The 23,739-nt window shown below is 56.6% G+C and overlaps 1 protein-coding gene across 1 annotated transcript in view; it reads right to left on the bottom strand.

Annotated features, from left to right (window-relative positions):
* The window catches only part of LOC103302975 (acyl-coenzyme A synthetase ACSM4, mitochondrial-like), a 29,945-nt gene extending 14,985 nt beyond the window's left edge, over positions 1–14,960 (bottom strand). Inside the window, exons 1-5 of the mRNA XM_054714134.1 lie at positions 14,925–14,960; positions 14,351–14,455; positions 8,513–8,749; positions 6,401–6,611; positions 2,394–2,601 (exon numbers count right to left, since the gene is read on the bottom strand). Coding sequence (XP_054570109.1) covers positions 2,394–2,601; positions 6,401–6,611; positions 8,513–8,749; positions 14,351–14,455; positions 14,925–14,960 — 797 coding nt within the window. The remainder of the gene's footprint in view (positions 1–2,393; positions 2,602–6,400; positions 6,612–8,512; positions 8,750–14,350; positions 14,456–14,924) is intronic.
* Between the last annotated feature and the right edge of the window lie 8,779 nt (positions 14,961–23,739).

Raw genomic sequence — 23,739 nt, 5'->3', positions numbered from 1 at the left:
CGCAGACCCAGAACTGACCTGGCACTTCCCTCCCAAACACTCGTCAGCGGCCTCCCTTGCTTGTAGCGTGAAGGTCGGGACTGAGCAGGTGAGGTCCTTAGAGGAGAGGCCAGCCCCTGCCTCGCCGTGGGCCAGCTTCCGCCCTGCCACCCACTGTCTGCTCCGCACCCCTGAGGGCGCCTCCGCTTCCACCTCTGTGCTGCCCTCTGCCGGGAGCACGGCTCCCGTCCCGCGGGACAGGATCCAGGGGTCCGGACCCACGGGAGGAGTCCATGCTGCCGGGATGGGAAAGGAGGAAGCCCGGCCCGGCCCCTAACCTGACCTTCCCAATCCTGTTATAAACGTCCCGGGGAGGCAGGAGGAGGGCACCTCCTTGACAGAAGATTGGCCCTGACAGGGGACCTCAGCCCGATCTCGCCGGGGCGGGTTCTGAACGCCGGCCGGGGCCTGCGTGGGCCAGGCCAGCGTCCGTCCCCGGCTGCAGAGAAGCCGTCCGTGCCCTTTTGGAGCGTGCCGCGCCTAAGTCGTTCATTCCAGTGGCGCTCCGTTTGTCCTGGAAAACACCCCTGTGTGGAGTTCCCCATTCTACCTTCGCCTGAGGTCAAAGGCATTGTCTTCTGTCAGCTTTACAGCCCATTTGGGGGTCCAGGCCCGAGCGCACGCTGCAGGCTGTTGAAGACGCGGTGCCAGGGTCTGCGGCGGAGGAAACCGGGAGAATGCGAGTGCCTGTGGCCCGGTACCTGTCCTTTCACGTTTCCCGTACACCGCGCGATGCACAGAGCACACAGTCCTGATCGGGAAACAAGCGCACACACGTGTGTCAGGGAGCGTGCTGGCCCCCTTCCCCATGGGAGGGGCGTCAGGCCTCTGAGCCAGCGCCGGGGCCGGCCGGCGTGTGAGGACCTCGGTGTGAAGACGGCCAGGAGGGCGGCGATAAGCCCTGGCCCCGCCAGGCTCCGAGCCCCACTGCACGCGCCTCGCCACTCGGCCACCTCCACACCCCGAGGGAGGGCCCGCCTGCTTTCTGGAGAGGACACAGGCTCGGGGAGGCCTCCTGACTAGCCAAAGCGACACAGCCTCCTGGCCCGGCCCTGGGAGAATTTGGGGATTGGCCAGTCGGACTTGGTTTATATCGTTAGTCGGATAAAACTTCATTCCCACAAAGGAAACGGCTGTTACTCAACAGGGTTTCATGTTTTCCCCTACACATTTCTACAGAACGACGGCTTTCAGCATGAGCCACCCCACAGCTGCTTGAGGGATCAGACCACCCATCAGCATTCCACGCCCTTTCGCAGTTTAGGAGCCACTTTCTCACACGAGCGACGTCCTCAGCGCCCCGAGACGCCGTGCGGAGCAGCCATTCCCACTGCACACGTGAGGGGACGGAGGGACGTGACCCGTTCCGGTCATCCCTTCGGTGAATACTGCTCACGCGCCAGCTGAAGTAGGAAACGGGGCAGCGTGACCAACAACAGCCTCTGCCCTCGTGGCTCCGGTGGGGCAGGAGTCGGCGAGCTGTTTCTGCAGAGGCCGGACAGGACGTCTCAGGCTGTGCATCTGCTCAACTGGGCTCTGGTGAGACGTGGACAATGTGTAGACCAGGCGTCCTCACACTATGGCCCGCGGGCCACACGCGGGTGTTTCTGCCGTTTTGTTTTTTTACTTCAAAATAAGATATGTGCAGTGTGCATAGGAATTTGTTCATAGTTTTTTTAAACTATAGTCCAGCCCTCCAACGGTCTGAGGGACAGTGAACTGGCCCCGTTTAAAAAGTTTGAGGACCCCTGGTGTAGACAATGCGTGTGGCTGTGTTCCAATAAAACTTTATTTACAAGAGCAGGTGCCCTGCCAGAATTGGCCCATGGTCCCTAATTTGCCCATCTCTGCGGTACAGGAGCCAACCAGTAAACGGGGGAAGTGTCGGGACACGGTATTCAGGGAGCGTCGAGGGCTGTGAAGAGAACAGCACCCACGTTCGGGAGTGGCGTGGACTCCTGCCTAGACGGGCGGCCGGGGACGGCTCACGGAGGGGAAGACATTCGAACTGAAATCTGACAGGAAGGACTGGGAAGAGCATCCCCGGCAGGAGAGACAGCGGTGCAAAGGCCCTGAGGTAGGGCGTGGTTGAGGAATAAAGGGAGGCCAGAGGGCATCAGGCAGCTGAGTGTGGGAGGTGTGGGCCACAGGAGGCAAGGCCCCCCGTGCAGGGCACTCACCGCAGGCCGAGGCGGGCGCAGGGAAAGGACACAGAGCTGCCCCTCCCTCTCGCCCTTAGGACCTCCCAGCAGGTGATTCTCTTCTGGGAAGGATCCCAGATGGACGCACAGTGCTGCTGAGTCCTCGGAGCAAGGAGACCCCGAGAGGCGGGGCGGGGGGGGGGGGGTACTCACTGAAATAACTCCTGGAAGCTGAGCCACCCGGGCCGGCTGCGCGGAGACACCAGGAGCTTGGTCTTCAAGTCAGGACACTCGGACACGATGGACTCCACTGCGGGGGCCACCTCCTCACTGGCCACGAGGCCCTTGGCCTTGGAGGCCCGCAGCCGGTAGAGGATGTCCTTGGCGGTCAGCTGCGTGGTGCCCGGCATGAAGACGAGCCCTGGGAAGGAGAGGCCGCTGAGCGGGACTGTGGTCCCCTGGCTGAGAGTGGCCGTGGCCGCTCGGGCTTCGTCCCCGGTGGGGAGGAGCTGTACAATCGCTGTCAGCCGCCTGCCCTCCCGGCCCCGCAGGACCCTGGCCCGGGGGCGGGGGCCGAGCCCTGTGCTCAGAGGCCGGCGGCCCTGGGCCTGGGGCTGTCCTTGCGCCTTCCTGGCTCGGTGACCGTGAGCGTGTTACCGGCCTCTCGGAGCCTCCTGTCCGGCGGTAAAAGGGCGATAATAGTAAGTGTCCGGCACATGGGAGGCATCATAACAGCGGGCCACTGCTGTGCAGCATTTTCATGGGACATTTTAATCATTATCATGTCACACTCTGTAGCTTCTAACACATTCTCATGAACACTTTTGAACCAGTGGTTCCCAAAGTGAGTTTTGCAAGATAATCCACAGGGGATGAGAAAAGAATTTAAAATTCAAAAAAAATTATTGAAATATTAGAATTCTTTTTACCTCATTTTGCACATATTTCAGATCATGCATGCACTATTACAATATAAACGACTGTATCCAGAGGGGAGGATGTGTGTTGCGGGAAAGCCACCGCACACCAGCACTGTCACGAGCGTGCACCGAGGCGCCTGAGCGCTGGCAGGGCTGGGCGGCACCGTGTTCGTGTGGAGGTGGCGGCGGCTCGGAGCAATCTGACCTGGTGGCCTCCAGGCGGTGTTTCCCGGACCTCACTGCTCTTCACCGCCCTCAGAGACGGCGGCTCTGCCGAGGGCAGGATGGGCACGTGAAACTGAGTAAAAGCGGACGAGGCCAGGGCTCGGTGCCCCTTCAGGAGAGGTCCACCTGGCCCCACCCCTAATAATTCTGTTTCTGTCCAGCGTTCCATCTGTGCACCGGCCCCTCCTGCAGGTCCGGAACCCGCCGTGCAGTCGGGCCTGTGTCCCAGATGTTTTTATTGGCCAATTGCGTGGCCAGAAAAGCCTGGAGACCACTGTTCCACGCAGCCGTGAGGGTCGCAGTGGCTGCCAGTGAGGGCCCCTGGGACGGGCCGGTGAGCGGCCGAGTCGGCCCTCACGCCTAGGCTTCCCAGAGGCCCGCGTCCCGCGTCCTGGGGAGCACCGCACCGCTCAGGCTCAGCTCACCCCACGCCCCCGGAGGCGGGCCAGCTCCTAGGAGGGAGCGGAGGGAGGTGGGGAGGAGGGGAAAGGCGGTGGGAAGGCGGCTGTTCTGTCTGCAGTGACTCAGCGGGAAGGAGGCAGCGTGTGCATGTGTGTGTGTGCGTGTGTGTGTGTGTGTGTGTGTGTGTGTGTGTGTGTGAAGAGCCACTCTCCCTGACGGAGCACTCGTGTGCCTGGCATCTCACTGACAACCAGACCCCCGGCGACGTGACAGCGGGGCTGCGGGCGGGTCAGCAAGTGGCAGAGCCGGACTCAGAGGCTCCCAAGACTTGTACGGACCCGGGACCTATTTCCTGGTGAGTTCCCTGAAGTCAGCTAAATAGGAGGAGGTAGAGTTGAATTCCTAGGAAGGAGACTTTATTCAAAGAATATATTTTAAAGCTCTTACATATCATCCCCTCTTGAGAAAACAGGTAAATATGCGATGATGAGGAAGTAAGAAAACAGCTTAGAGCCCAGCTGGTGTGGCTCAGTGGTTGAGCGTTGACCTATGAACCAGGAGGTCCCAGGTTTGATTCCGGTCAGGGCACATGCCCCGGTTGTAGACTCGATCCCCAGTAGGGGGCGTGCAGGAGGCAGGGGATCAATGATTCTCATCATTGATGTTTCTCTCTCTCTCCCTCTCTCTTCCTCTCTGAAATCAATAAAAATGTATTTTAAAAAACACACCAGAAAGCACCTTAGAGCAGCGGTCGCCAGCCTTTCGGATCTTGTGGACACCAGTGGTCCCAGACCCCCGGCTGGTGACCGCTGCCTCAGAGGATCGCAGATGTCCACTCACTACCGAAACAGGATTATTTTTCTGCAACCACTTGTTCCTGTCAGCTCAGAAACTGAGCACTCAGTGGCGCTGGCGGCGACGGGTCCCCTGGGGCAGCGAGGAGTGCTGCTCGGCTGGTTGTAGCCTCACGCTTCCCAGCACCAGGAAAGCCGTGCCACGGGGTTGCGAGCATCCCCGCGTTCACTCAGAAGACTTAACCATCTTGTTAGAAAACAACCAACTGCTTGCTTAACATTTAATTAACTGAATGCTTTTGACTATTCAGTTTGTGGGTAGACTTTTAGTCTTCACAATTCACAAATGGCACAAGTCATGTTAAATAATTCTAAATACATTTTTATGACAAATAAACCGCCTTCAACTCCTTCTAACCCACAACTGGTTTCACATTTGCAAATTCCTTTTTATAGTGAGTGTGAAATAAATTTTATGTATTGCTGTTTTGATTTAACGTGAGCAGTAAGAGCATTTTTTTAAACACCACGATGACGTCCTTATAATTTCTCTTTCATGACATCCATCCAGTTGAGGCGCTGTAATTTCAATTAGCAATAAACACATCTCCACTAAGCCTTAGTCTCAGGTCAGTTATAATTTATTTGATCATCTTTATGTAGCTGTTTCCAATTCTTTCTACTTTTGACCCTATTGAAACAAACATCTGTGTGTTCTCTACAGAACTATATTCTTTCTTATTGTTCACTGATTTATAAACATGTATGCCATGTTCTAGAGCAGGAATTGGCAAACTTTTTCTGTAAGGGGCAGATAGTAGATATTTTAGGCTTTGTGGCCATACAAAACATCTCTGTCTCAATGAGCAACTCTGCTGTTGTAGAACACAAGGGACACTGACACTGTGTAAATAAATGAACGGGCATGGCTGTATTCCATTGAACCGTAACACTTTATTTACAAAAATAGATGGCCAGCCCTAGCCGGTTTGACTCAGTGGATAGAGTGTCGGCCCTCAGAATGAAGGGTCCCAGGTTCGATTCTGGTCAAGGGCGCATGCCTGGGTTGCAGGCTCGATCCCCAGTAGGGGACGTGCAAGAGGCAGCCGATCAATGATTCTCTCTCATCATTGATGTTTCTATTTCTTTCTCCCTTTCCCTTCCTCTCTGAAATCAATAAAAATATATTTAAAACAAAAAACCAAAACAAAAATAGGTGGCGAACTCATAGGCCATGGATTTTGAGCCCTCTGTCCTAGAGGAGAGAAGAAGCCTGTAGGATTTGGGGTACAGGATAAATGACGCCTTTGGAGAAAACGTGTCGTTGAGTACATTCACCTTTTTGTCTGGAAAGAGGCAGAGGTTTTCCAGCTGGGTCCATGGTCGTATTTTCACAAGTCCTTGCATTCTAAAATGCCTTCGCCTCCTTTTGTGTTTTCATATCAGGAAGTATTCAGATACCAGAGTCCTAACGTCTGGATCACCGGGTCAATATTTCACAGTCCAGCACTGCGAAGAGGCGTCGGCACCCACACTGGCTTTGGCAGGGCTTTGTGTTTAAGTCTCAATGGCATAACTTTCTAGCTGTGTGACTTTGGGCAAACTTCTTAACCTCTCTGAACCGCAGTTTCCTCTCTTGCAAAGCAATAATGTCATAATACCAAAGGTAGTTCATTATTGTTATTATTATTAAGGTAGTTTACTGTTATTAATAAGGTAGTTTTATTATTAATAATATCACACATGGTTGCCCTTAGTTTCAGCTCTGATTTTGCGGTCCTGGTGTGCATCGCTTCAGTCAGAACCAACAGTTCAGAAAACCTCACCTTCCAGTCTCGCTCTGTTCTGTCTGGTTTACAAAGTTAACACGGACACTGACCTGTTCGCATACAAGCCACGTTGACCAGCCACCACTCCGGGACGCGGGGCAGGATGACCGCCACTCGGTCGCCTCTCGCAAGGCCGCAAGGCTCGCTGAGCACGTTGGCGGCCTTTCGGGACAGGGTGCCCAGCTCTCCGAAGCTCCACTTCACCTCGCCCCCTTTGCCGTTCACCCACCACAGGGCGGGGCTGGCCGGCCTCTCTCCTGTCTGGCCACAGGCACATGAGAGAGAGGAGACGGCTTAGGGCTGGTCACCAAGCAGAGGGACATCCACTGTCCGCCCCTCGCCCCTGCGCTGGTGGCCAGGGCACAGCACCCAGCTCGTCTTTGGGGGCTCCTCCCCTACTGAGTACAGTCTTGGAGCTTGCCCTCCCCTGGCCGCTGGCTGCCATGCGACCCCGTCAGGCTGATCAGTCTCTCCGGGACCATCAGCTCTTGGTGCGGTGTGTCCTCAGGGCGTCCTGGCCTCTGTCCTCACGAGGACGGACACTCCAGCCCCCCCGCCCCCATATCCCTGCAGAAAGCTCTTCCTGGCTGAAGCTAAATCCTGTTCCACCTAAATAACCCCCTGGGAGCCCCAAGTGAGCGCATCGGGGTGCACCCTCGGGCGGCGTGGGCTTCACAGGCAGCAGAGGGGCTGGGCGTGCTGGGAGGAGGCGGCAGCTTGACTGACTGATTTCTGGAGGAAACATCTCACCAAGGTTTTACACCGTGAGTCCTCTGTGCTGCAGAACCTCTGCTTCCTGTCCTGCCTCCCTCCCAGGATGCTCTTTACCTGCCCCGCCCTCTGGAGAGCCTCCCGCAGCCCTCTCCCTCTCTGTTCCCGCAGCCCTCTCTCTCCCTCTCTCTCTCTCTCTCTCTCTCTCCCTCACCTCTCTCTCTTTCTCTCTCTCTCTCTTTCTCTCTCTGTTCCTGCAGCCCTCTCTCTCTCTGTTCCCGCAGCCCTCTCTCTCTTTCTCTCTCTCTCTGTTCCCACAGCCCCCCCCCTCTCTCTCTCTCTCTCTCTCTCTGTTCCCGCAGCCCTCTCTCTCTCTCTCTCTCTCTCTCTGTTCCCACAGCAGACCGAGCTCTATGAGGTTGGGCTGGTTCAGGTCCCTTTGAACGGATGGCCTTGGATAAGTTGCTTAACTTCTACAAGGTCAAGTTCCTTCTCTGCAACCTCCAGGGTGACAGAATTGGATAAATAATACAGGTCAGTATTTCCCAACCTTTAGCCATCTGAGTGTCACTAAGGTTGCCAGGTCTGTGTGCACTGAGCTGCTGTTCTCACCCCGACTCACGTTACCTGTACCCGGACCTGAACGCCGCAGTGGGAGTCAGCACCCTGCTCAGGGAGCCAGGAGCGTACCGGAAGGTAAGTGCACTGAAAACAGTGCGCCTGTAAATGCTACCTGCTCTGTACAACGAGAGCAGCGAGTGTTAGAGGGAGTTACAGCACGAAGGGCCGCCCCAGCCGGTGTGGCTCAGTGGATAGAGCGGAGGCCTGCTGACCGAAGGGTCCAGGTTCAATTCCAGTCAAGGGCATGTAACTCGGTTGCAGGCTCCTCCCCGCCCTTGTCAGGGCGAGTGCAGGAGGCAACCCATCCATGTGTCTCTCTCACGTCGGTGTCTCTCTCTGTCTTTCCCTCTCCCTTCCACTCTCCCTAAAAGTCAATGGAAAACTATCCTCAGGTGAGGAGGAACCAAACCAAAAACACCTCAGAGGCTGACGGAGACTCTCCCGCGGAGGGAAGGGTGACAGTGCCAGGCAGTCCTGTGTCCAGGGCTCCGAGAGCCGCCCCGGAGCACAGGGCGCCCGGGGGCAGGGCAGGGGGACCGCGGCTACACTGCGAGGCTGCGGGGATGAGTGTCCCCTGACCAGGCCCGCGGGGCGGCCCCAGACCAGGCCGGCGGCGTGTCCTGAGCAGAGAGGAGAGCGGGCACCTTGTGTGCGGCCTGGAGGTGCAGGGGCCGAGGAGGCTCCAGAGAGAGGCAGCTCTGAGGTCCGTCTTCCCTGGGAGAGCAGAGCCGTCGGGACGGAGACCCAGGGCACCAGAGGCCACGTTAAAGGGCACACGGGCCCAGAACCGAGGGGAGGGACGCCACGCACCCCGAAACCACCACGCGTACCTTCTCCTTCTGGGCCCACTGGTCCAGCACATCCCCAGCGAAGTTAAAGCGCTCAGGCAGGGGCCTCTCGCAGCGGTTTATGGCTTCACAGTCAGCCAGGCTCAGGGGCGCCAGGAGCCGGGGACCCGCGTGAAGGCGGCGGCGCACGGGCGGGGCCAGCCAGAGGCGCCCGAGCGCCCAGCAGCCGGACGGGATCCGCATGGCGCCCGGGGACTGGCTGCACAGGGGCACCACCGCCTGCGGGAGGCGGGGGCAGTGTCAGTCTCTCCCCACGCTCCGGGGACCGCCAGTGGACGTGGGCCCCGCAAGGGTGCACACCTGGACAACACCCCTCCTCTTCAGAGCTGCAGAGCCCGCCCCGCCAGCCCCCCACCGTCAGCCAGCCTCCCCCCACCACCAGCCCCCCACTGACAGCCCCCCCACCTGCAGCCAGCCTCCCCCCACCAGCCCCCCCACCGCCAGCCTCCCCCCACCGCCAGCCTCCCTCCCCTGCTTCCAGCCTCCCCCCAACCAGCCTCCCCCCATCACCAGCCTCCCCCCCCCCCCGCCAGCCCCCCCGCCTGGTGCCAACCTCCTCCACTGCCCAGCCTCCTCCCCACTGGGCTCTCCCTCTTCATTTTGTCTGTGACCAGATGAGTCTTAAAAAAAAATCCCATCCTGGCCAGATGGCTCACTTGGTTGGAGCTTCATCATGTACACCAAAAGGTTGCAGGTTCGATTCCTGGTCAGGGCACATACCTAGGTTGCGTGTTGGGGCGTGTATGAGAGGCACCCAATCGATCTTTCTCTCTCAAGTCGATAAAAACATAGCATCAGGGGAGGATAAACCATCCCTCAGCTGAGGGCTGTCACGCTCCTGTCCTCAGTCTCGGCTTCTCCCCAACCAAACACCAGACAGGCCCCTGCTGCCTGGACCGACATTCGAGGCCCCCGTGTGTCTGCCTTGTTCTCTTCTCGGCCTCCTCTGCTTGAACTTCCTCTTCTAGTACAAGCAGCTCACTCGCGCTTCACAATGTGCCATTCTCCTTGCCCTTGGCCGCCCACCTTCCTCCCTGATTCCGTCCTCCATCAGAGCTGGTTAGGAGCCTCCACTCAGTCCTGCCCCAGCCCCTCTCTGGCTGGGACTTTGGAAGAATTACTTATCCCTCCTGCACCTCAATGTTCTCATCTGTGAAATGGGGAAATATACCTCTCTGCAGGGTTATTGAGGATGTAATAAGATAATGCCTGTAAAATGCGGAGCATGTAGAAAACACCCCCAAGTGTGAACTAAGGCCATTGTCAGGGTCTTGTCATTAGAGCCGTCACGGCCTTGGCTCCGGAGCAGCTCGGCAGTGAGTCAGGAGGCCTGCCCTTTAGTCCCAACGCTTTCCAAACCTGCCTCGGGACACGGGCCAAGTCTCGCCTCACTGGGCTCAAACTGTAATCTAGCCTCGTTCGTTCTAATTCTGTGATTATTTCTTCGAGTTTCCATGACATGCATTGACACTTCTCACGTGACAAGTGCCTGTCTTGAGTTACTGATTGTTGTTGCTAACACACGTGCCGTCTCTCACCTCGGAGGGCGGTGTGGATAGAGGCCTGACAGTCCCCTCCGGGGAACAGCCCGTTTATTAAGTGCTGGTGTGGACCAGTGCCTTACATTCCTGATGGCGTTCACATTAGGGCAAGCTTGTGAGGTCGGGGCTACCATCATCCCCATTTTACAGATGGGGAGACTGAGGCCCAGGGAGACTTAAGTACCTGCCCCGGTCATCCATCTCATGATGAGGGGTTGACCCCAGTGGTCTTGCCTGCTCACCCTCTCTGCTGTCGCCTCCTCTGTGCCGCCTTCCTCAGTAGAGGCTGCACTTGCACAGCCCCCTTCCGCCTGCCCGCCCCCCGCCCTCCGCAGGCCTATCTGCTGCCTCCTGGAGAGGACGACCTGCCTGAGCGAGGATGCCGGAGCCCTCAGAGGGAGGACCTGCGCACAGCCGGACCGGCCGAGTCGCGGTTGTTGCCGAGCTCCCTTTGCTGCTCAGAATGACGCCTGGGAAGGGAGCAGCCGATGCGGTGCAAACACAAATTCACTAAGGCCTGGAAAGTCCTGTTACATAAGACACACAGGAGAGGGCCACGCGTGGGAGCAAAGGCTAGAGTAAAGGAGAGGGACACGCGTGGGAGCAAAGGCTAGAGTAAAGGAGAGGGACACGCGTGGGAGTAAAGGAGAGGGACACGCGTGGGAGTAAAGGAGAGGGACACGCGTGGGAGTAGAGGAGAGGGACACGCGTGGGAGTAAAGGAGGGGGACATGCGTGGGAGTAAAGGAGGGGGACACGTGTGGGAGTAAAGGAGAGGGACACGCGTGGGAGTAGAGGAGAGGGACATGCGTGGGAGTAAAGGAGAGGGACACGTGTGGGAGTAAAGGCTAGAGTAAAGGAGAGGGACACGCGTGGGAGTAAAGGAGAGGGACACGCATGGGAGTAGAGGAGAGGGACACGCGTGGGAGTAAAGGAGAGGGACACGCGTGGGAGTAAAGGCTAGAGTAAAGGAGAGGGGCGTAGAGAGCCTTGCCCGGGAGTTAGCGCCCTCCTGACAGTCGGGCCCCAGCTCCCTCCTAAACACGGACATTCACACAGACTTGCATTCACACACGCACACCGCATACGTACTTGGACCCACACATGCCTCTCTGGGTGGCCTTCACCAAGTTGCGGAACATTCCCAAGTGTCATTTCATCTGTGCAAGGGGAGCAATGCTACTGATTCCCTACTGGCTCCTGGTGGTGTGCGGGCGCCTCAGCAGGGTGCCTGGTAGGTGCCAGGATTCGTAAACACGGCGCGTTCAAAAGCAGCCCTCGGGCTCTCCTGGCCGAGCTTCACTGCGGACATGCACGCGACATCGCAGTGGCTTCTCTCGTCCTCGCCTCTCTCAATGCCCTATCGCTGTGCTCCAGCCCTCGGCACTGAACTGACCCCAAAAGCCTGAGGCATTCAGCCCTGGCCTCCAGCGTTGTGACCTCTCCTGGTCCAAGTGTAATATGAATGGAAAGACTCAAGACTCGGGCAAGTGGACTCGGGCATGTGGACGTGCTGCTCCCCGAGAACGAGAACGTGAGGGGTGCAGCGCCGCTCTCCTCTCCGCCTCCTCCACATGGAAACGTGACTTTTCACAAATCGCTCTTATTTCCCAAACCTCCATAGACACATTTTTTATTTCTAAATAAATCATCAACTTAACAAGCCAAATATCTGAAACTATTTTTAAACTAGAGGCCTGGTGCACAAAATTCATGCACGAGTAGGGTCCCTAGGCCTGACTGTAATCAGGGCCAATTGAAGCCTTCGGCTGCCAGCTGGGGCTTTCCTTCATTCCACGCCACGCCCTGGTGGTCAGCACATATCATAGCAAGCAATTGAACTCCTGGTCTCCCAGTCGAACTCCCAAGGGGACACTTTGCATATTAGTCTTTTATATATATAGACTAGAGGCCCAGTGCATAAAATTCATGCACTCAGGGCAAGGGGGGGTGTCCCTCAGCCTGGCCCGAGTGGGCCCAAGCCATGAGTTGGACATCTTTAGCGCTACCACAGAGTTGGGAGAGGCTCCTGCCACCGCTGTTGTGCTCGCCAGCCATGAGCCCAGCTTCTGGCTGAGCAGTGCTCCCCCTGTGGGAGTGCACTGACCACCAGGGGGATGCTCCTGTGTTGAGCATCTGCCCCCTGGTGGTCAATGTGCGTCATAGTGACCGATCATTCTGCCGTTTGGTTGATTTGCATTTTAGCCTTTTCTTATATAGGACTAGAGGCCTGGTGCACGAAATTTGTGCACGGGGGTGGGAGGGTGTCCCTCAGCCCAGCCTGCATCCTCTCCAATCTGGGACCCCTCGAGAGATGTCTGACTACCCGTTTAGGTCCAATCCCACCTAAATGGGCAGTTGGACATCCCTCTCACAATCCAGGACTGCTGGCTCCCAACCACTCTCCTGCCTGCCTGCCTAACAGCTTCTGCCTGCCAGTCTGATCACCCCCTAACCACTCCCCTGCCAGCCTGTTCGACATCTAACTGCTCCCCTGCCGGCCCGATTGCCCCTAACTGCCCTCCTCTGCTGGCCTGGGTCACCCCAACTGTCCTCCCTTGCAGGCATGGTCCCCCCAATTGCCTTTCCCTGCAGGCCTGGTCCCCCCAAACTGCCCTCCCTTGCTGACCTGGTCCCCCCAACTGCCTTCCTCTGCCAGCCTGGTCACCCCTAACTGCCCTCCCCTGCAGGCCTGTTCGACGCCTAACTGCTCCCCTGCCAGCCCGATTGCCCCTAACTGCCCTCCCCTGCCAGCCTGGTCGCCCCTAACTGCCCTCCCCTGCTGGCCTGGGTCACCCCAACTGTCCTCCCCTGCAGGCCTGGTCCCCCCAATTGCCTTTCCCTGCAGGCCTGGTCCCCCCCCCCCAACTGCCCTCCCTTGCTGGCCTGATCCCCCCAACTGCCTTCCTCTGCCAGCCTGGTCACCCCTAACTGCCCTCCCCTGCAGGCCTGATCACCCACAACTGTCCTCCCCTGCAGGCCTGGTCCCCCCAACAGCCCTCCCCTGCAGGCCTGGGTCCCCCCACAACTGCCCTCCTCTGCCTGCCCAGTCACCCCTAACTGCCCTCCCCTACTGGTCTGATCACCCACACTGTCTTCCCCTGCAGGCCATCTTGTGGCAGCCATCTTGTGTCCACATGGGGGCAGCCATCTTTGACCACATGGGGGTGGCCATATTGTGTGTTGCAATGATGGTCAATTTGCATATTACTCTTTTATTAGATAGGATGAGCATGTAGCCCTTAGTTTGGCAAAGTCTCTGCTTACAGCTTGTATGTGAAGTATGGTAGCAACCAAACTTGGGTAAAAATTGCTGTTTAATATTTTAACCTTGCTGTTTTGGGTTCTGTACTCATTTAAAAGTTATTTTGATCTTCTGAACTTATGTATTCTATCCCAATACTCCACTGATGATGGTTTGAATATCCCATTGATTGTGATCTCACTGGTCATCGAAGCACATTCCTGGGACCCAAGACAGTTCAATTATCCTAAATTGCCTTAGTAGCTACAGATAGTGCATTCCTGTTGACTCAGTGATCCCAGAATCTGGACAGCCAATTATTCTAAATTGTCCAGGTGGTCGTCCCAGATAATGTGTTTCTATTGATTCAGGGATTTGTAGATACTTTAGATAACTAAGATGCTCAGTTTCACTTCTGTAAAATCGCAAAACAAGTTCCTCATTCCAGACCCAAAGATGTAATAGATACTTTTGTGATATTCTGCCAATATAAGCCAGAAGTGGCAAGCTATTCGGGGCTGTGAGATTTGGAGCTTTAGCCCCTTGCATGCCACCGGCCTTTAATAAATGACTCCATAATTCGACTTTTTTGAGGCATCCTTTGTAAGATGGGGGTTACACTACAACATATGTTACATGACCATGTAAGCTTGCCATGCAAGCTTGTTGTTTTGTAAAAATGAGCAAGTAGTCCCATATCTATCCGTCCCAATAGACATTTTTAAAGCCTGCATAAGAATTAACTTTAGTGTGGGAAAACTACTCTCTGTGCTGTCACATGCAGCATTCTGTGTCTATTTGTATATTTACAAAAGCAGATCAGTTTCCAGAACCACACCAAAGTGTGCATTTAAAAATCCGTAATGTACAGGGTGTGTTCCCAGGTTTCAGAAAAAAAAAAAGGTAGGGATTAGATACTGCAAAGAAAACAACTAGGCAATCCCAATATATTAAAAAGAAAGGAAGAGAGGGAGGAAGAAAGATATGAAGTGCAGAGGAAACTAGCTCGCTTGGGCTGGCAAATGCTCCTGCTGACCGTCATGGCCTGCTGCTGGCTGGCAGCGGCCTCTGCGTGCGCCTCTCGGGCCTCGGAGCGCAGCGGCTGCCGGCCCCGCAGGTACTCCCCATGCACAATGCTATCCTGTCAAAGTGGTTTCCCAAAAGAGATAGAGAAAGGAAACATGCAGTTCTGATAAAAAAGAAATTTGTAATAAAGCTAAATAACACTAAAGTAAAAGGAAATATTATAGCATCTGTTTCACAATTTGTTTGCTCACACTTGTTTATTTCTCTGTTCACTTCTGGTCTCCGTAATGAAAAATATTTTCATATAAAATGTACTAGAATTTTATGCAGTACATTTTATATGATTTGAATATATATTCAGCAGTTCCTGTGTGATGTGAAACAGCCACTGCGCTCCGAGGCCCGAGAGGCGCACGCAGAGGCCGCTGCCAGCCAGCAGCAGGCCATGACGGTCAGCGGGAGCATTTGCCAGCCCAAGCGAGCTAGTTTCCTCTGCACTTCGTATCTTTCTTCCTCCCTCTCTTCCTTTCTTTTTAATATATTGGGATTGCCTAGTTGTTTTCTTCGCAGTATCTAATCCCTACCTTTTTTTCTGAAACCTGGCAACACGCCCTGTACATTACGGATTTTTAAATGCACACTTGGGTGAAGTTCTGGAAACTGATCTGCTTCTGTCTTGCTTATGCAAACACAACCTTGTACTAATAAAGTACAAACAAAACATCACAGAGGAGGGTTTTGCACTTCCCCTTGAGCTTACTTTGCCAGTGACTTTCCTTCTCTGTCTCGCTGGTGCACTTTCTTCTGAGGAGGTGCCTGTGGACAGGCCTTTAAAGCAGACCACAGAGCTCGGTGGCCACCATTTCCCACTGCACAGCCACTTCCTGACTGGGATTTGTGGGAGGCATATGATCCCGGGGTCGAATCTGATCATTTGAGCTCACGACACGGTCTTTGCAGAAAAATTCTGTATAAACGTGTTTATAGAATATCTCCCAAAAGCACCTGTGGAAGTGGGAGTTGGGCGAGGTGGTCTCTAAAGTCGGAGGGGTTGTTAAGGGACCCACAGGGGAAGCCCGGGGCGATGGTGTGGCTCGGCGCTCGTGATCTCCGGAGCGTCTGGGTAACCCAGGCATGTATTTCACACACCAGACGGCCGAGGCGCCCAGAGGTGAGCATTTACCAGCAGCCCTGCAGCGGGCGCGCAGCACACATTGCCGCGAGTGTCCCCAAAGCCACTGCCAGGACACGCGGTCCCCGATTTGCTGCATCCCCACCACCTCACACAGGAGGAGGGCGGCCCTTTCCTGTCAGAGGGCCACTCACCCAGGGCTGGGTCCGCAGTTACCGGTTATGGCAACACCGCGTGACTCTCCCCTTCCTGCGGCTCGAAGACCCGCACACGCTCTCTCCTCGCTCCCTGGAACCATCCCCACGCGTCCACGCCCGCTCCTCACCAGGCCGGGTAGTGGGACGGCGGCCGGCTCCTCACCAGGCCGGGCAGTGGGGCTGCGGCCGGCTCCTCACCAGGCCGGGCAGTGGGACGGCGGCCGGCTCCTCACCAGGCCGGGCGGTGGGGCTGCGGCCGGCTCCTCACCAGGCCGGGCGGTGGGATGGCGGCCGGCTCCTCACCAGGCCGGGCGGTGGGATGGCGGCCGGCTCCTCACCAGGCCGGGCGGTGGGACGGCGGCCGGCTCCTCACCAGGCCGGGCGGTGGGATGGCGGCCGGCTCCTCACCAGGCCGGGCAGTGGGACGGCGGCCGGCTCCTCACCAGGCCGGGCAGTGGGGCGGCGGCCGGCTCCTCACCAGGCCGGGCGGTGGGGCGGCGGCCGGCTCCTCACCAGGCCGGGCAGTGGGGCGGCCGGCTCCTCACAGGGACACTGTGAGAGACTCGTTCCTCCCGCCCGCCCCTCTGTCAGCACCTGGGGCTGGGAGCCGCCTCTGGGGCACGGTGGGGAGGGTCATAATCCCCCGGGGAGGCTTGTGGTTTCTCTGGACAACCCGCGGTTAAAGGGACAGCAACTTCTAAGGCACAGCTGTGGGGCGGGCGGGGGAAACGCAGGGGCAACTCCTCTCTGCCTCGGTGTCCAGCACAAGCGGAGCCCAGCACGTTAGTAAATTATTCTCCTCGCACGGCCGGTGGGGCAAGGTCCACCACCCTGGCCGGCGGCCGCGCTGAGCTCCGTGCCTGTGGGGGACGGCCTGGCTGCCCAGCCCGCCGGCTGTCCCAGGACGCACATCTGAGCTCTCAGCTCATCGATCGGCCGAGGTCACTGAAACCCCTGGACCCCTGGCTGCCGTTGAGCACCGACCCCGTGCCAGCCAGGGCCTGTCCTGAGCTTTATCTCACGTGGGAATTACTTTGTGACAGTGTTGCTGGCTGGCGTGAACATGAATTTTGCCTGTCTGTGCCCTTGTGAATGCCAGGTCTTGGCAACAGGAATCGGGGTTCTTGAGGTCTATGCCTACCGGTTACTTGTTGGCGACAGTGACGTGACGGTGGTCAGACGCGGCACTTTCCACCTGAAGAGTTCGCGCCTCACGGGATACCCAGAAGCGAGCGTCCCTTTCGAGCGCAGGAGATGAAGGGGCCGAGGCCAGTGAGGTCCCGGCTCAGCCCGGCGGGGCGGACTGATAAAGGCCCTCAGAGGCCGCGTCCTAGCCCAGGCCTGTGAGCACGTTAGCCTGTGCAGCAACAGGGACTGCACGGATGGAGGAGGTTAAGGAGGAGGCGGAGGCCACCCTGATGCAATCACATGGTCCTTATAGGAGGACGGCAGGCCAACCACTGGCAGCTGTGCCCCTCCTCCTGCACATCCCCCCCCCCCCCCCCAGCTCACTGCGGGCCAGCTGGCGGGCGGGGCGGGGCTTCCTGGACCGGCAAGGCTTCGAGGGGGGCAAGATTCGAGGGAGGAAAGGGGAGCCAGTGGGTGCCTCAGGAAGGACCACAAGGTGGAGGAGGACATGGGGCAGCAGGGAGCACGCTCGGCTGGGTGGGAAATGACCTGTTGGGCGATGGTGGGTGATGAGCTGAGAGGACAGGCTACGGAAGACCTAGATGCCAGGCAAAGCGTGTTCACTTTCTTCTGTGGCTAATAGGGAGGCCGATGGCTTTGAGCTTTTGATCAATAGCGGTAACAGCAATAGTTTATTAATTTATTTCTAACCTGTCTTTACAAAACTTGATGAAACTGAGTGAAATTAAAATAGGAAAAAACTGCATACAGAATTTTTGTTGTTAATCTTCAACTGAGGATATTTTTCCCCCATTGATTTTTAGAGAAAGTGAAAAGCGGGGGGAGGAGGGAGGAGGAAAAAGAGAGAGAGAGAGAGAGAGAGAGAGAGAGAGAGAGAGAGAGAGAGATGTGAGAGAGAAACATTGATTGGTTGCCTCCCACCCACACCCCAACCAGGGCTGGGGATCAAACCCACAACCCAGGTATGTGCCCTTGACCGGAAATGGAACCCGTGACCCTTCCTGTGTGTGCCGATGCTATAGCCATTCAGCCGCACCACCCAGGGCTAACAGAACTTTGTAAGTAGTCTGGACTTGAGCTAGACTGGACCTGGTGCAGGATTGAGAATGCATTACAGTGACAACTAAGAAAGGGCAAGAGTTACTCTCACTTTGCTTTACTACAGAACCAAGAAACAGCCAATGCAAAGAATATCCAAGGTCAAGGATGTGCAGGAGCGCATCCCAACAAGAGCAAGAGGTTATGGGATAATGGAGGACTGCCAGCACTCAGGACAGTGAAGTGCTGGTAAATGTTTGACAACTGGCTTTCTGAGAGAAAAAAGCCTTGATTTGTAGTATTTGCCAATTTCTGTGATGTAAATACTTCCATCGTGGCTGATTTCATGCTGAGTTTTTACCCATTAGGGCCATGTCACTGAACACAGCTGGAAGAGATGTGTACATGTGACTGGTGAGCTGTCAGAGTGCACTCCGAACACCCTGCCAGGGATCTCCCTTCTTATCATGAAAGGACACGCTTGACGTGCTGCCGTGCACATGCCTATGTTTTACGTCTTGGTGTGCTGTCGGCCTCCTTGAGTGTGAATGTGGTGGGCTTGGCAATAGTCTGACACAATAGAATCCCAATTATGTGAAACAACGTGCAGATGAATAGAAAAAACAACAACACGTGACCAGGCACAGGGTCTAAGACAAATGCAGACCAGTTGCCTAGAAAATTCCCACGTTTTTTCTGAGATTTAGACCAGAGGGAAATTTTCCTCCTGCATCTTACCATCACCAACAGCCTTTCAGCAAAGCACGATGTGATGGACGCAAGTTCTGCGGAGGTTTGGGAGCAGGGAAGCAGAGCGCAGTGCTAAGCGCAGAGCTCTGTGGAGGTGGGCGTGGGATGGACCCCTTCACCAGACAAGGACCACGTCCCCTCCACGTAGAAACAGGCCAGGGAAGCACCAAACCGCTGGACACCACCATCCTCGGCCCTGCACGAGGACCTGGTGTCACAGACGGGAGGGCCTGGCGCCTGCCCAGGAGGCTTTGCGTCTGGCTGGGGACAGAGAGGGAAGAAGTTGGGGCCCTGAAGTGTGTGGGACAGTGGGACAGGTGAAAGGCTCAGGAGGGAGCGGGTGATTATGCTCTGGTCCAGGCGGGAAGTCAGGAAATGCTTTACAGATGAGAGGCATTTAGGATGGCCACTCGGTGACGTAGGAGGTGTGCAGGAAGTGAAGATTCCAGGGAAACAGGAGAGTTGGGAGGTGTCCAGAGGTGAACTAGAAAGATTGGTTGGTTACTCACGTCTGTTTCTGGCCCACATGAACCTGGAGGAACCAATACTATATTGTTCAAGACGCTTTTGGTGTAAATGTCAGAGTTCTAATCGATACAGCTTGGGGGAGGGGGAGGGGGAGGGGAGGGAGGGGCTTACCGGGTTGCTGAAGCAATAATGTGTTGCTCAGCCAAACCATAGGGGATCAGGGTGCAGCTGGTCCTTAGGAAAACCAGGGACCGAAGCATCATTGTTGTGGCTGTTTCTCTGTGTGTGTTGATCGCAGTTCCCACCCCCCACCCTGGAAACTGGCTTTCTCCACGTGGTAGAAAACACAGGTCTTTGTTTTTCACCTTAAAACCCCTGCCACTCAAGAGCTTGACTATTTTATTCATACTCCGGAAAATTCTTGAGACGAGCCTTGGGTTGGCTTAAGGACCAATTAACAGAAGCCAGAGTAGGGGTGGCAGTTGGGAAGGAACCTGGAAGTGACCATGAAGCCATTTGGTTGAGAAGATAGGCTATTCTGAGACTGGCCTGCTGGGCAGACAGTTCCCGTAGCAGCCTCACTTATTACATGCTTGTTGTATACCTGTCTCAGGTCCAGGAAGTGAGGCAGTCCTCAGTCTTCCCTTTTGGGGATGTTGTGAAAGAGAAAACCCCGAATTCCTGGACAACCTGCTCCTGAATCACACTTCTCAGGGGTTCTCTCTCGCGCCTTCACCGACATTCGGGGCAGAGTCTCCCAGCCATGGTCACTTGGGGTGCGGTTGGTTCCTGGAGCATCTCCGAGGTCTTTGGATTGTGGGGAGCAGTGTGTTGTTTTCTGACTGTTCCCCAGGTGCCCGTGGGGGCTCTTGCTCACACTAGGAAGGAAAGAAAACACATCACCGCCATCAGACTGTCGCCCGGTCGCTAAGGCTCCTTTGGAAGGGCGAGACTCCTTGCAGGGATGAGAAGCACCAGGGGCCTTGTTATGCAGGAGACCCCAGGGGCTCAGGGACGTGCAGCTGGGACCATTAGCTGGGCCCCCAGGGAGCCTGCTCCATCCCTAGTGAGAGAGGAACTACAATAGTTAGAGCCCAGCTTAGGTTCCAAAGGGCAGCATGTGAGTCACATTAGAATCTACACTTAGAGCTGTAGGTCAGCTGCTTGGGCCGGGGCCGGGGCCGAGAATGTTGAATCCCTCCTGGGGTCTTATGAACACACCAGTCCGGAAGCTGCGAGAGAAATCCCCAGAGCCCTGTGCACCTGGAGCCGGTCCACGCGACAATCACAGCTCCCCTTTACCAGCCCACAGTCCTCTGCAAGCCCCTGGGTCCAGGGGCTATGACTTTATGGAATCCTCACAAAAACCCTACGAAGTAGGCACTAGTGGCATCATTGTTTTATAAACAAGGCAATTTGAACCCTGAGAGGTTAGGTAGTTGCCTGGAGCCAAGTCCTATTTTAATGCTCAATTCTTTCATCTACATTTTAAAGCATGATTATAAACTCATAAGTATGTATGTATTCACACACCCACGCACACAGTGTATGCAACAAGCCATTATATTTATAGCTCAGTTTGTCACAAAGGGACGGGAGCCTCTCCTGAGGGCTCTATGTCCTGGAAGGGGCGTGCCGGCTCCTGGGGCCTTGGACATGACCCTGTCGGTTTCTGAAAGCTTGCTTGCTTTCCGTGCAATCAGATGCCCCAAGCTCATCTTGCACATTTCCTATCTAGTTCCTCCCATCAGCTTTTTCTTGGTTGAGTACTGGTTTCCTTTAGCAAGGAACAGCATTTGGTGACCAGTTAACCAGCCACCGTTTGTGGTTGAGCTTTGCTGACATTAGGCCGACGAGTCAGGTTTGGCCTCTGTGCCGTATGAACCGGCACTTGGCCAACGGTGTGCTCTACGGAGCAACGCGCTGCACCACACCGTGAGGCGGGTGGGGTGAACTGACCTCCCTGCGTTCGGTGAGCAGCAGCAGGAGTCGGGGTCTGTCCGCATTTGGTGGGAGCTGTGGTTGCTGAGGTTGCTCTGCCAGGGTCCCGGAGACACCCCCTCCTGGTGACTGGATAAAGTGAAGGGTGTGCCTGCCACTGTGTTGGTCCCCCTGGGAACGGATGGCCCAGGAGCCAAGAGCCGACCACGAGTGGCAATATTTTCCATGTGAACATTCAAGTTGGAGTCCAGGCTGGTGTTACCACGGACTACACGCCCTGCCCCCTGGGCTGCTGGCCTGCGTGGGTAACTGCCCCGGGGAGAGTCTTAGCTGCGGGCTCCCCAGGGGATAAGGAAACCTTAGCTGCCAGGTGCAGTGATCAAAACAGCGACTCCACTTCTGTCTCCAGGCCAGCGGGCGGGGCCCAGGTGCAGCCTGAACAAGAGGAGCTGTTGTCTCCTGTGAAGAGAAACAGAAAACCGGTGTTTAAGAGCTTAAGCCAGATTACCGACCGGGGGCGGGCGGGGGGAGCACCCGGATGCTGCAGGTTAGGTTGCCACACAGGTGGCTTCAGACTTGACCCTAAATGTGAGGCAAAGGCCGGTGCTGGCCTGCCAGATGTCTCACTTACTCGCTGGGTGCTGACGGGAGGCGTGGAGAGTGCACACTGGGACAGTGGAATGCTTGTGGAGTCATCGTTGTTTTCCCTCCGTGCTTGGGGTGTAAGCTCACAAAAGGACCACGTTCCGTCTGTCTGTTCACTACTTTAGCTCTGGCATTTTGGGTAATGCCCGGACCAGGGCAGTTTTCTTGATGTTTGTAACTAAGTCACTGTGCGGCTCCCACGGACACTTTCCTCGGTGAGGTCTTCGGTGGGGGCCTTCCTTTTACCCTTGACTCGCTCACATGAGCATTTTCCTCCCAAGATGAACTGTGGTCTGAAGGCAGGTATTCTTCAGTCTTCGGCCACCAGAGGACGCTCCATTTACAAGCGCTTCCTCGCAGCTGTCTTTTCGGCCCGTCCTCTGAAGTCCCCAGTGATGGGTTGGCTCCTCAGATCCATCTTGGCCTGGCTGCTCCCTGTTCTAGGTGGACATTTTTCTCCTTTTTTGAGTGTTTTCACTTTTTATTTTCTTCTAAAAAAAATGCCCCTTAACCCTCACTGACGACATGGCTTGCCGCCAGCCCTGGGAGAGGGGAGGAGCCCTCATGCCGCGGGCCTGGCCAGGTGCCGCCTCCATGTGAACTGATGTGAAAGGCCCTGCGAGCGGTTTCCGGGACCAGAGTGCGGTGGACTCATTCGGCCTCGTCTGTTTCCTGTGTCACTCCTCCCCTGGCCCTTCCTCGGGACATTTGGGGAGAGGGTCTCAGGATGAGGGTGCGGGTGTGCGTGTACGTGCATGTGGGGGTGCAGAGGGCAGGGTGGGCTGAGGGCAGGGCCTCGGCCGTAAGAACAAAGGGCTGCAGGGGCATGTCTACGTGTCCGCCTGTCTGCCTGCCCGTCCGCCCACCCGCTTACCTCACCTGCCTGGCTCCGCGTGCCTGCCCGCACCCCACCACCCTGCGGCCCGCCACGCTGGGCTTGGCCATGGTCTGAGCACCTTCGGCCACCCCAGGAAGCGAGTCCCTGCTCTTGGCCACTGTGTGGCCGGAGGTAGAAGCGTGACTCTAGGCTGCAGCTCGGGCTCCCACCGCCGATTGGCAGAGGCAGGGACCAGATGATGTCTCAGAGCCCTATGGTAGCCATGGCAACCAGCCCCTTTAGCTACAGCCACCCCCAAGCCACTCCTGACAGCTGAGGGAGCAGGCAGCACCACTGATGGGTCCAGACCAGGGTCCCCTCAGAGGGTCAGATAGGCCGGCTGGACGGTGGCTGTTCCCGCACTAGCTGTTAAGTGCTTTCATGTGTGTGAGTGCTTCACAGATGTCCAGATCCCTGTCCCTCTCTCGGGACATGGCACGGGCTGCTCCATGCCCTGTCTGACCGCCCCCCTTCCCCAGTGGAGGCAGAAACAGTGTCCTTACAGCCCCTGCTGAGCGGAGGACTTCAGGTTGGGCTTGGCCCAGGGGCTGAAGGCCAGGCCCAGGCTCCTGAGAAAATAATGGGTGAGAGCAGCAGGAGGAAGAGCAGAAGGAGCGCCCAGCCCAGGTGGACAGAGCCAGGCTGTTGACCCACCTCTGACCCCAAAGGGCCTGCCAGCCCTATCTCTGCCTGCCAACCTCTCCCCTGACTCTCGTCGGTCTGTTGATCACACAAACACAATGACACAGCCGCTCAGCCTTCAAAGGCCCCGGCAGAGCTCCGCTGCCCACAGACCTGGCGCTCCACCTGCAGGACTCTGGGGCTTGGGCCCCACTAAGCGGACACCCTCCAACCCTGTGGAAATGGGCCACACACCTGTGACCTGGCACCTGCGCGTCCCTTGACCTGCACCCCAGGCCCTTGGTGAGGCCTCCCCAGATGTCTCAGGACCAGGACTTCTCAGCAGGGGCACGACACAGCACCCTTCTGGGTGCTGCAGGCACGGAGCACCCAAGAGCCATCCACACCTATCTCTGCAGCCCCTGGCCGGTCCAAAGGTTTCTGGGTGCACACCACCCAGTCAGGCCCCATGCAGGCCACCTGAGCGCCCAGCTTCCTGGCCCAGGCCCAGCCCACGCCTGCTGGACAGAGGCTGTGTGCGGAACAGCACAGGCCTGCGGCTCAGGGCGTCATCTGGCTCA

This window comes from Eptesicus fuscus, chromosome 4, assembly GCF_027574615.1.
Source record: "Eptesicus fuscus isolate TK198812 chromosome 4, DD_ASM_mEF_20220401, whole genome shotgun sequence".
Classification (NCBI taxonomy): domain Eukaryota; kingdom Metazoa; phylum Chordata; class Mammalia; order Chiroptera; family Vespertilionidae; genus Eptesicus; species Eptesicus fuscus.
This window is presented reverse-complemented; position numbering and strand designations above follow the sequence as displayed.